The sequence below is a fragment of the Caretta caretta genome, chromosome 12, assembly GCF_965140235.1.
Source record: "Caretta caretta isolate rCarCar2 chromosome 12, rCarCar1.hap1, whole genome shotgun sequence".
NCBI classification, from domain to species: domain Eukaryota; kingdom Metazoa; phylum Chordata; order Testudines; family Cheloniidae; genus Caretta; species Caretta caretta.
Window position 1 is genome coordinate 11,636,803 of NC_134217.1, and position 13,557 is coordinate 11,650,359.

General features: G+C 42.6%; 1 protein-coding gene across 5 annotated transcripts in view; it reads left to right on the forward strand.

The window, feature by feature from the left end:
* Window positions 1-6,371, forward strand: part of SLC12A4 (solute carrier family 12 member 4) — a 75,469-nt gene extending 69,098 nt beyond the window's left edge. For all 5 annotated transcript variants that reach the window (XM_048816505.2, XM_048816506.2, XM_048816508.2 and 2 more), the window contains 2 exons: window positions 2,795-2,928; window positions 4,766-6,371. In XM_048816505.2, coding sequence (XP_048672462.1) covers window positions 2,795-2,928; window positions 4,766-4,857 — 226 coding nt within the window. In that variant the 3' untranslated portion in view covers window positions 4,858-6,371. The remainder of the gene's footprint in view (window positions 1-2,794; window positions 2,929-4,765) is intronic.
* The last annotated feature ends 7,186 nt before the right edge of the window (window positions 6,372-13,557 follow it).

Here is a 13,557-nt window from a genome sequence, read left to right on the forward strand (position 1 = left end):
AGGACAGAAATTCAGGACAGTGCTGACTTGAACTTCTCTAGCTCTTTGTAGTTTTCTCACAAGCTTAAATATGATATGCAAAAGACACGGTCAAAGTGCTTTTACCATCGTTTGAATGTTTTTACTCTCCATTGTTTGCAATAGCTTGCATAGCAGCTTGAAATGAGATTCTTTTCAAGTCCAGTTCTGTCTACACGTGCCCCCAATCCTGTCCCCAAAGGAACATCAGGTCCACCAGGGCTTCCTGCACAACAGGGCACAAATGGGGATTGTAGCAGGCTGTGCTGGTCTGGAAGAACTGCAGCTCATTGGATCCTCCAGTCCTTTATACCCCAACTGCTGAGAGGACATGAAGGTCATAGGCTGCAGCAGCAGGCTCTGGGCTGGCTCAGTAACTTGTGGGAGTGGTGCGATTCCTCTTTCTTGCCTTTCCCCTCCCAACCTCTCACAGATTGTTAGTGCCCAGCTGGGGAGAGTAGTTGTCCCTAAGGGTACATCAACACAGGAGTAAAAGCCCTGCGGCATGGCTGTGACTGGACTGGGTCAGCTGACTTGGGCTTGCAGGGGTTGGGCTGCGGGGCTAAAAATTGCTCTATAGATGTTCGGGCTTGGGCTGGAGCCCAAGCTCTGGGTCCCTCCACACTTGCAGGGTCCCAGAACTAGGGCTCCAGCCCCAGCCCAAATGTCTACACATCAGTTAGAGGGAAAGGTGTCAACACAATCAGAAGCTGTACATCCTCAGACCAAACTCTCATTGGCTGCTCATATAACAGAGGAATCACACTGTTCATCGTCTCTCCTGGAGGCTGGGTGAACCATTCCTTATATGCCTACACCACAGTTAATGGCATTTTCTCAGCTCTCTGGATAGATGCCAGTTTTAAGGGTCACCTTGAAATTTTATTTTTGTCTCTTTGGATCTCTTCCAAAAGTTGATTACAAAAATAACAATTCCTTTGTCATCTCCCATTGTTGTAGTACAATGATGTCCTGCCTCCCTTGTCGGTGACCTTTCTGTTTCTGACATGGAAGAGGCAGAGGCTGTGCTCACTTTTTCAATAAAACCTGCGCCCATAGCATGACATCACAAGGAAAGTATTCCAAATGGGGCAAGTTGAGCCCTGTTGTAAATTTTGCCCCTAAATAGTTCTGTGCAGCAGCACTGTCTCTTGGTAAGGTGGTGTAAATGAGTCATCTCAGTGTATCTGCCACTTCCTGAATGTTTTGGGAAGTTTATTCCTTTACGAAATGTCAATGAACATGCAGCCCCATAAATCATCACAAGACAAAAGCTAAAATTAAACTGACTTCAAAAACAAAAAAGCCTCCAGAAAAGAAATGAGTTCAGTAAGGCCTGTTACCATAATTTGTAGCATGTAAAATGGGTTCTTATCTAATCCCTTTCCCTAAAATATCTGGTTTTGACTGAAAAGCATCAATAGTAATAAAGAAATCATTATCCAAGTTGCAAAGGATAATTGATTTTTCCTTTAGGTCTGCATCTGTCTGTCTGTCTTTTGTTTTGTTCTCCCTTTTTAGCCCTTATTAACCACAGTAGTAGTTAATTTCCTATTGGAAGGAGACATCTTCTGCCTAAAAATGACTCCCTGACTCTCCAGTTCTTATTCAGCATGGATTGGTCTGATGTGATCATATTTTCAGTGTAATAAAGCCTGGACGCTTTTTGTGAGGATATGAGTGTTTTGCAGCTCAAAAAACACAGGTGCACTTCTTAGAAATGTGGGCTGGTGTTGCTGTCACCCTATTCTGGAGTTATCTGTGAGACATGGAATTCTCAGAGTTGAGGATTTTTTCTGTACTTTAGTGTGTTGAGTGGGGGATTTTTGGTCAGCGTGACCTGGGCTATTGTTTTGCAATGTGCCCTGAGAAAGAGGCCGCATGTAGTTATGCTACCCAAGGACCAGAAGTAAACTCTGCCAGGCTTACACTCAGCACAATGTACCACAACTGCCCTGCTGGCTTTGCTGATTGGCCCATTGGCAGGAGCAGAGACATCTGTGCAAGGGAGCAGTAATGGCTCTGTAGAGCCTGCTTTCCTTTCTGCACTGAAACTCAAGTCATGGGTGGCCCATGCAAGAGAGGAAGGGGGCGGTGCCTTATTCCCCTTGGGCGGATGCATAGGACTAGTGATTTATCCCTTGCTGTAGGAGCATAAGGCCCTGCTTGAAAGCCCTGCTGGTTTGGTGGAATGCTCCTTAGGTTGTTACAAGTCGTTGACTGTGACACTCACTTCAAGAATTCCAGCTCAACTCTAATCTGAGGTCACAGTGGATGACCGTGGTATTTTCCACTTTTAATAGTCAATAACCATCCACTCCAGCCCATGTCTTACTCAGTTTGGGCCTGATCCCAAGCCCCTTGAAGTCAATGAGACTCTTACCATTGTCATCAATGAGTAAGTAGATGAGGCCCTCAGTGCAATAGAGTTTATATTTGTATTGGTGATCTTAAGGTGAATTTCTTATCTCATGCAATCTGGCAATAGCTGCTTAGGAGAGACCAAGGACAGCAGTGGAATGGGAAATAAGTTAAATGATGCCTTCAGAACACAGATCACAAAAACTAGTGGAATAGTATTAACTCTAAACATGTAGAGGTACAAATAACTCTGTACCTTTAAAATAAAATCTGGAAAAAATGTGCATGTTTGATTAGGTGACATTTTAAATAGCATTTCGTAGATATGATCATTATAAGGTATTTTTCTAGTGATTTTTTTTCCAGTTCAGTTTTACAGTTTTTTTCTAATAGTAAACATGTGATTCTTCAACAGGAACCAGTCAAATGTCAGAAGAATGCACACAGCAGTGAAGTTAAATGAAGTAATTGTAAATAGATCTCATGATGCCAGACTTGTTCTTCTCAACATGCCTGGCCCTCCAAAGAACGTAGATGGTGATGAAAACTGTATCCTTTGAAGGAAAACCAAGGCGATACTCAAAATATGCATCTCTCTATCTAACCAGGTTCTTATACTTTGCCTATTAAAGATATTTATTTAAACCGAAATAAGTGTAACTTAGTGTTCCATTTGTGTATGAAAGTAGTAAATCATGGTTGTTGAGATACAGTAAATACTTTTAAGGGAAAGTCACGTCTGCTCTTGCCACTCTCCTGTTTTGTACCCAGGATGCTTTGCTAACGTCACCTGTCATAGGACCTGACCTGTCTTGTCTACACTCCTTTATTAGTTTCATTTTCTCTGATGGGCTTGCCTTCATAAGCTTTGTCAACGGTAAGGAAATTCAGTAGCAGGAGTTTTGCCTCCTGCAGAATAAGGCTAAACAATCTGACATTACTTCACATGGAAATGATGTTTTGCTCTTTCAAGGAATAGTAGCTACCTTTTTCTTATTGTACACTGAAGCAGTTACTAAGAATGAATTCCTTTACACAAAAATCAAGAAGGAGAGTGGGGGAAAAGGGTTAACGCTTCCTGAATGGATTCTAAAGAGGCATTTAGTATAATTAAACTAACAAATGATCTACTTCTGACATGGTAACTTCAAATCTATCATCTGTTTGGCCCTAGGTTTGTAATTTCATAACAACTGAAATCTAGCCAGTCTGACATTTACAACTGTGAATCTGTAGGGGTGAGTAAAAGTATGTCTTCACTAGCAACGTTAAAGCGTTGCTTTAACGTGTCTGTGTAGTTGAGGCACCAGCATTGGGAGAGAGCTCTATAAAAACCCCACCCCCACCAGGGGAGTAGCTACCGGCAGTAGGAGCGCAGCTCCCAGCACTGGTGCACTGTCTACACTACCACTTTACAGTGCTGAAACTTGCAGTGCTCAGGGGGTGTTTTTTCACACCCCTGAGTGAGAAAGTTGCAGTGCTGTAAAGTGGCAGTGAAGACAAGGCGTAAGATGCACTTCCAGGGAGGTTCACATTTTCAGAGAGGTTGAGAGCGTGTTCCTAGGAGCCAGTATGGACATCCTCCCCAGGAAGTGGCTTGGGTAATATATGACGTTTTGTGGCTTCAGGTATGTTGCTAAAGCAGGGAAAATGTTGAGTTTTTGTGAGACACTAAAATAGCTTCCTATTGCTCACAGCTTAAGGAATAGATGCAGCTTGGGAGAAATTTCTCGGTAGTATACTGTCCATGAATCAGCTGTCCCTCTGCTTTCCCTAGCTCCCCCTACAGTTTGGCTTAGATTAAAATCTCATGGTGGACAACTGTCCACTCCTGCCCTGTTATAGACCCAGCTTGCACTCTGAAGGGAGCAGTGTTTGAAAAACATTTAGGATGTGGATGAAACATGACTCAAAATATGGCTGAGGCATCCCATACATCTTGTGCTTGATGCTATATTGGTCCACAAAGACAACGCAGATCTGTCAGATTCAGTCAAATTGCAATAAATTAATTTACTGCTAAAATGTAATTTGGCCTTTCATTTGGTTTCAAAGCATAAACGTTTACAAAGTATATTGAGCCATGAATATGGAATGTTTATATCAATCTAAGAAACTTAAACTCTACAACTCTACTAGTTCTTTAAAAAGTTTGCCCATACTATTTAGAAGAACTCAATCTCCCAAGGTTGCAGCTGACATACAAATAAATTTATTTTTAAGAAATCTAGGAGGATTGTTTGAAGAAATTGCTCAAGATTTTTAGTTGCACTCAATGTATTAGGCTTATTGCTATTGTATTACTGTTCAGTAAAAAGGACGCTAGTGACTCAGTGTCTGCATTTAAGTTATAAAATACCTTTTGTCCTTGACTTCACTGATACAGATATGGAATTCCTGGAGGTTTTGACAGAGGGCTTGGAGAGAGTATTACTTGTTAGAGGAGGTGGTCGTGAAGTCATCACCATTTACTCTTGATTTAATATGGCTTTCTGCCCCATCGCACATTTACCTTCTTGATGACAAAGGACATTCCAGTTGTAAATGGAGAAGAAAATAGGTTCTCTCTCTCCTCCTTCCCTCAAACAAACACAGACTTTCCATCATCCACCCAGTCTCCTGAATGACTACTAGACTTTTCTCACCAACCTTTACACTATGCCGTAGATCTTAGTACTGATTCCATTGGTTTTCTGTCAAGTGACGCTCCAGTTGCTACATACATATCTTTTGTATTGCAGTACTACACCATCCAACTGGCAACACAAGTGAATCATGAATCTACAATATTACTCGGCTTCTGCTTTGATACTCTGGCATTTGTGAATGTAGTTTTAATACTAAACCTATTTTTAGAAAACAGTGCTAACATGCAGTGTTTTTAGAAACTGTGTATAAAGTTAGGGCTCGAAAGTCAGTTACTGTTACAAGATTTTAAAAGCTTTTATATTTGTTTATGGGGATAGGACTACATTATATAGCAGCTAGTTTCTTTTGAAGTTCAGCTATAATGCATTTTCTAAACAAAACATGAAGTTGTAAGAACTGACTGACAAAGCTACAGTTTTGTGGGTTCGTTTCCAGAACTACAGTTCGAGTATTGGATAAGAATTTATACTTTAATACATTTATAGATTTAAATAAATTATGTTGATATAGTTGATTATGTATGTAGATTGCTACAAACAGTGTGTAGCTTCTGAGACTTATGGTTCTGTGGAGGAGGCAGGTCCCTATTTATTTTTATATTTATTTGTTAGAAACATTGGAAACACAGATGCAAATAGTCTAGGAGTTTCACAGAGAGGTTTCTTAAATCAATTTCAAACCATCAGCGGATTGAAGAGAAGTCCTGTGCAGTTCTTCCCCATTTTAAATTCCTCCGGCCCATCATTGTATGATTCTGAGAATCCAGTACATGGAAATAGAGGTGCTGCATTGCACACAGCGATGGATTGCACCTGCACAAGGGCAGGAGCTGCTTTTTTGTAGGCTTGTCTTTTACCAAGCCCATTAAATTATACTTACTGTACAGAAGGATCATATTTTTTCAATAAAATGTTGCATACACTTAATTACTAAACAATGTGGAGTTCTATATGCTGTAATGCAATAGCTAGTATGCACACCCCACTCTCTCTATTGTATGGAATTGGGATTGTTCAACTACAGCTGTATAGACTACTAACTGTTAAAGGAACATAAGAACTGACACCCCAGCCAAAGTCTTGTCTGACATTGCCTGGTATATAATACCCCATAATAGATAACTGTGCGCTAACATATTTATGGGAGGAACAGGAGGGACTTTCTCTTCACCTTAACTGTTAGTGGTTGGCATATACTGAAGCATTAAGGTTGATACACTTGATACATTTTTTAATTCTGTCTAGGATAGCAGTTGATATAATCATATAAATGTTTTGATTTCTAGTAGCAGTGAGTTCCACAGACTGATGATACATTGTATTAAACACTTACTAGTTTCCAAATGTGTGACCCTCTAACTTCTTTCCTTCCCCTCTTCTTCTATTGTAGAAAGATAATGTGCCACTTCACATTATGCAGATATTTCTTTGACTTGGTCATAATGACACCAAGGTGTTTTTACTGGATGGTTACAATTAATGCTGTACAAAAGTATCCTTTAGTGAAATGGCAGGGGCTGTGATTTTTTTTTTTTTTAATTAGGAGATGCTGATCTCTATCCCTGTGTATATTGGGGTTGCCATGGTGTGGAGCACAGTGAGAATTGTGTAACCTGGGGTGGATAGAGATGTCTTACCCAGTGTGGGCACAGAGGTATCCTTATGGAATTATATCAAATATTCTCGTTGTCTGATCTCCTCTTCCTGTTGCAAGCACTCCTGCTCTTTCCACTTCTGTCAGTGTATCCCGGATGTAATCGGTGTGTGTATGCCAGAACTCTGGCAAAACAATCCAGCATGTCAAGTCACTGACGGGTGGGTACTACATTGAACCGCTCTTCACATTTCCATGTTTGTTCTCTCCCCCTTCTCAACCCTCCAAGGAGCAATGTCCACTAAGACAATTCACACCCTAGTCTAAGGAAGTGCTCCCTTTCAGGAAAAGGACACGGGTCCCTCCCAGTGAAATATGTCTGGGGTGGGATGGAGTTTTGAAGAGCACTGGCACAATTAAGGACGCTGGGGCTTGCTCTGTACTGGAGAACTGATTTTTTGCTTAAACGGCTAACTCTACTGGAGCCCAGGCTCTGGCAGCATGAATCATTTTTACTCTTTGTTTTAGAACAAGTTGAAAAGGTAGAGCATGTGAAGTGCACAGTAACGTTTGTAAAGCAATCCTCCCATGAATGATGTTGTGGAAGAGCAAAGCATTCTATAAATTTAAGAAGAAAAGGAGTACTTGTGGCACCTTAGAGACTAACCAATTTATTTATGCTCAAATAAATTGGTTAGTCTCTAAGGTGCCACAAGTACTCCTTTTCTTTTTGCGAATACAGACTAACACGGCTGTTACTCTGAAACCTATAAATTTAAGCTGATCACAATCACTCGTTTGCATGCACTGTAATAGAAGAGTATTATTTTTGTTGGTTTATTCCTTAGAATTTATTGGAACAGCTCTGAGGAATTACCATTTTTTGGTCCCCATCTCAGCACACCGTATTTAAACTTTTCCCAGCTACACCACACTGAAGAATCGGATAACCATGTTTGTTCAGCATGGAAAATCGTGGTCCTGCGGCATTTGGCCTCCACTGTATGAAAGGGTTTTAGTGCCATCTACTGCATGTTCAAGTAAACTGTGGGACTTTATCCTTAACTGCTAAAGTCTGTTGCTTGTGCTCTCGAACACCTCGTGTTAGCCGAGTTAGAATGTATGAAGGAAGCGTGCAATGTGGGTTGTTTCCCCCCCCCCCCCCCCAAAAAAAAAAAAAGACTTCTAAGGAATATACAGAGAGCAAACACAAAATTGGGTCTGGTCATTACTATTTAGTAAATGTTATGGATAATTGAGAACCATTACTATAGGGGGTTCAAAAGTGTTTACTCTATTTTTTTTAGTCCCGCCTCCCCAAATCTCTCAGCCTCTCCTATTGGATGTAAGGGGGGGGGGGCAGAAGTCCAGCGCAAACTCGTGGGAGAGATGGAGTGGAACAGGCAGAACAGGAAAACATTCAAAGCAAAAAGGTATAATCTAGTTGAATCATCTTAGCTGCTGCTTGTTGAGGAACTGAATGGGTATTTCCATTCCCTTCCTAAGCTACCCAGATTTCTCTTTCAAGCAGAAAGCTTACACTTATTCATGTTTCCCCTGTGTGTTGTGTTTTAACTTTAATGTAATGGGTTCACATCAGATCATGTTTACAAGCCCATCAGTAATGGGGGAGATGCACAAAACTTGTTCACACTGGCAATGATCCAGTTTATAACAAGCTGACAAACATTTAGCATAAGTCTGGGGCTAAGACTAAGCTCACAGGTGAAATTTCTTCTTTGGGTAAACTATTGTTTATCAAAAATGTAAATATTATAGGCCGAGATGGCATTTTGAATTGCAAATGGCAATCTTTACTGTCACTTGAAAGAAAAGATACCAATATTTGCACGTCCTCCCCCTGCCTGGGACAACAGAGATGTTAATGCACTACAAGCATCAGAATCTCTGCTGTCACTCGTAGACACCATTTTTTACAAAACTCACAATGGAGCAGTATTTTCCTTGAAGACCACTGTGGGACTCTGCTATTGAAACTTAGCTTTTATAGTGGGAGAGATGCTGCAAAACATGTTGAAGTTTAGACACTCAAATCCACACGAGGGAACTAGAGTGCCAGTCATTTGGGAGTTTTGTTCACTTGAAGAAACAGGCAGTTTTTCAGATTGTTTATAAACCACTGCTGAGGCTCCATTCTTATTGAATTTTTCATGTTATTTACTGTAGGTACCTGGCATGTAATTAATTAGATAAAGAAACAAAACTCCCACTCATTCAGACAAAAATAAATCAAGTTCCCCATTTCCCCATGCATCATCCTAACAATATTTGTTTGTTTAGGAGTGCCTTGTGGTGTGCTCTGAAGGTCGACAGATTAAAATTACTCTGGAGCAATTATACCCTCATCATTTAGCCACTGTTTTATCGGAAGATACTGCCAAGGCTAGATGCTTGGTTAAATTCAGAGCTGTACTTTCAAACCAGGGGAGTGGTTGGTTTTCTGTATTCAACAAGCACAGCACTTGCTGAAGGCATAACAATCTCCAAGACAATCCTCTTGTAAAAACTGGGCACAAACTTACAGCAGGCCTAGGAAGTAGCTAAGAAGATGTCATTCAAAGCTCAGTAACTTTAGAGGAAACAATGCCGGCTGCCTTACTCCAAATACCAGGTGCCCCCCTACAGTGAGTTTTGGTCATGGCAGGCTGCAGCAGTTGTTACAACACAACATGGCAGGTGACAGGCCTGAAGACAATCTCTCCCTATAGCCTCTCACATCGCAGGCTCCAGCCTCTAACACAGGGGTGGGCAAACTTTTCGGCCTGAGGGCCACATCAGGGTTCCAAAACTGTATGGAGGGCCGGGTAGGGAAGGCTGTACCGCTCCAAACCCTATCCACCCTGTCACACTTCCTGCCCCTTGATTGCCCCCCCTCAGAACTCCTGACCCCCCCACTCCTTGTCCCCTGACCGCCCCCTCCTGGGACCCCAGCTCCCTGACTGCCCCGACCCCATCCACACCCCCGCCCCCTGACAGGCCCCCCAGGCCCCCAACCCCTATCCATCCCCCCCCCCCCAGGCCCTTTTGGAATGCGGTCCTGCAACATGGGCAGAGGACACAGGAGGAGCAGGGGCAGCCGGAGAGAAACGACGGTTTCCCCTTCAAAGTGCCGCTTCTCTCCGGCCGGTTGTGTGGCCGCCCAGTGCTCCTCCTGAGCCCTCTGCCCGCGTTTGCCGCGCTCCCACCACCGGCACCGCCCATCTGCTCCCCTGGGGCTGCAGGCAAGCCTCCCTCCCTGCTCTCCCCTGCCCCCGCCGTGCAGCCCCCTCCCTCGCTGGCGGCGCGGCAAGCTGAGGCTGCGGGGAAGGGTGGACAGAGGGGGCGGGACGGGGACTAGCCTCCTGGCCAGGAGCTCAAGGGCCGGGCAGGACAGTCCCATGGGCCGGATGTGGCCCATGGGCCGTAGTTTGCCCACCTCTGCTCTAACAACTGGGGTATTGTGTTCCATTTGCTCAACACAAAGTGCAAAGAGAGCTGGCCCATTTACTTTTGGGGTTAGGCTGTTCTCTGACATCATCCATTTCGTGCCTCCCTTTTTTTGTAGGACAGATGGAAGTCAAAGTCTGGCACACCCTGGAAGCAATGGGTCAGAGGGTAGCAGCCAAGGGTGGGTCCCACCATTATCATTAATCTGGCGGTATTGCAACAAATGGTATTGCATAGTCGTATTAGTGCTGCAAGCTGTCCATCCCATTGCCGGTGGAATGATGGCATGTTAACGACTTGGTCAAGTATGTGGCTTAAATATAGTTAGGAGGGCATGTTGAGCAAGTACGCTAGGGAGCCCCTGACATTTTATATGGTAGAGATTCGATTAATTGGAATAGGATGGGCAAACTGATGCTCTGGGAGCTTAGATCAATTCCTTCATGTTGCAGAGTCTAGAGGCTTAGATAAAAATCCAGACTTCATGCAGGAAATCTCACAAAACCATGCCCCCTCATAACATTTCTTGCTTTTCAGCTGGGCCAACTGGGCTTCAGGAATGGGCTCTCTCAGTATCCACCTTTAGGTATTTCTTTTCAGTGTCAGCCACCAGCAGACACTACACCCAGGAGTGTGGAAATGAAAAACTTTAAATAAATAAAGGTTTGAACACCCAAAAGTAGCTTTGCGTGAGGATGTCTTGATGTGTATATTCTCAGCTGGTTTGCCTACTTATAAGTTATTTTTGTATGACTGAGAACAGAAATGGGCCATCATCTGGCAGGACTTCAAAATGCTGTTGGATGACTGCCTTAAGGCAGGCTACAGATCAACTTTTCCCTGAAGGTTTGACAGACAGCATCAGAATATACTGCTAGGTCGCAAGAACTATTGGGCCTGGAAACAGTTATACAAACGTTAATTTAAAGACTTAATGAGAATAATAAGTGACTTAAATGTAGCACTTTGCAAAAATGACACAGCCCTCTTTATGTAACTGAATACGCAGGGTATCTGTCAAATGTCTCCTTATTTGAAACAATTTTCTGAATTTATAACAAATGCATGCTCTGCTTTCAGTTTCATATTTTACTAGTTAAACCCTCAATTTGGTTCTCAGATGGAAAACAGCAGTTACCAGAGCTCAAAAAAAAGGGGGGGGGAGAGGGCAGAGAAACATTAAAGAGCTAAATAAAATATGTAACTACACTGCCTCATAATAAGCTGGCAATATTCAAGGCTGAATGTATTTTTCCATGGGTCCCTTTCATCTGCTTTCACCTGAGAATCCACATAAGCATTTCCCATAATAAAATGCTTTGTGGGCCAGGCTGCTTTTCTCTTTCAAGGACAAGCACAATGTACTTCCTCAGAGGCCAGCTGTACCAGGGGTAAAGCATGGCCCTGTTTATTGTCTGGAGACTTTAAACCAGCACAACTCTTGTCTTGCCAGAATGGCTTAACCACTACCTTTCATAAAAGGTGTGTTAGGTGCTGTTCCATTCATTACCATTCTTGACAACTTGTCTGCATTAATGTAGGTCATTTCCCAACGTAAAGGAGTGGACAGCTGAGCTAGCAAACCAAAATGAATATTTAAAATACAAATCAAATGAGCACTTTCTTCTACCCTTCCTTTGTCCTATTCCCTATGGTATGTTGCTGCAATTCGATCTTCATATTTACCTTAATTGTTAGCTCAACTTTCAGAAAGTTTATGAAGTGTCACAATAACCTGTAACAGTAAATGTTGATGGGAAAAGGTGCAAAGGAGAGACTGACTGAATTAGTCTAAATAGAAAAGCCTACTGATGTAATTCAAGGAATGTGTCATGCCTAGTAAACAAGAGGGAGTGTGGGACTGGAAATCAATGCATCAAAATCGATGTATCAGAAATTAGGCTTAATTGGTGGATAAAATAATGAGAGGATGGACTGTTCTGCCCATCTCTTCCTTTGGGGGTCCTTAAAATACTTGAAAATCAGGGGGAGAAGCATGAGTGCAACAATTACTGAGTGAAAGAAGCTGGGATCCATTGTAACACTGCTGGGTCTTTGTCATCGGATCCTGAGAGCTGTTCTAGCCGGGCCAGAAAGAGGGACCCAGACGATATTGCCACCTCCACTGGCTCTGGCTGACTCGTGGGACCACCTGGGACGTGAGACCTACTCCTCCCTTATTTCTCCTCTTTCCCATCTCTCTCTTTTTTTCCTTCTGTGTCTGGCTTAGCTGACCAAAACTGTATATTTTTACAACATTGCTGTAAAACTGTTGTAAAATACCATCTAAAAGACTGTCAAACAAGGGATTTTGCCTTATAAACTCCCTCACCCACTAGCTGGAGAGAAAGGGAATAAAGGGTGTTGATAAAATAAAAGACTTATTTAATACTTTACATTTCAAATGCTTGAACCGTTTTTCCTTCTTTTCTGCATCTTTAGTAAAAGGTTTTGCAGACATTTGCCATGGTACTAAGCAGGCTGAAGTCTCTGTATAACCAAACCCGAACCTGGTTGAAAACTATTTAATGTTGGACAGTGACTGGCTTATGTTAACACCTTTGACTCTCTGAGCCCATATATTCCACCTAAATTAATACAATAGGCAGATTTAGCTGTGTAACTCCCATGCATTTGTTCTTCTCTATGCTGAGGTCCTCAAAGGTATTCAGGCTCCTAACTTCCATTAATACAGGATTTTAATTGAAGTTAGGAACCTAAATTCCCCCTGGGCCCGAGTCTTTCAATCTGTAAGGACACTGCTGTGGCTACAGCTCAAGAGTTCTCAGTTGCGCATGGCCACTTATCCATTCTGGTTTTGTCCATCTAAAATGCAATATTAGATTTTAAAGGCTGTGTGTTTCTCCTTGTGCCTAGTATTCCCTTTACCCAGGTTTTCTTCCTGCAGGCCTATAGTCAGTATTTGCATGGAAGGAAGTAGGTCTAAAACAGCCATAACTGGGTAAAACCGTAAGTCTGACTTTCAGACCGTGCTGAGAAACTCCAGCTGCCTTTGCCGGCAATAGGAGCTACATGCGCTCAGCATCTCTGAAACTCAGGCCATAGATCTTTAGGAGGCATAATAGAAATGTGAAAACTGCCTTGGGGCTGTATGAATACTCCATTTACAGTGTCTGTATCTTCTGCTGTGTAACACACATTAGTTGTTGGGTCATCACAAAAAGACTGTAAGGTTTGGCACAATGATTGTATGGAATGAAGGCCTTGCAGGGAGTTAATTGTGGGGCAGTGGGTTTATCCTCTTTCTAATATCTTAGTTCTACATAGTATCTTTCATCTGCAAGGGTCCCTAACAGTAACACGACAGAGATTCAGCTATAGCCACAGAATACTTCATCCATCTGCATCTGCTTGGGTGACACAGGACAATTGTTTAAGGGTTAGGAGCAGTCATAACAATTTATGCTGCTCAAACTGCAGAGGACAGATAACGTTACTACCAAAATCTGGCCAGGACAGTCAGAGTTA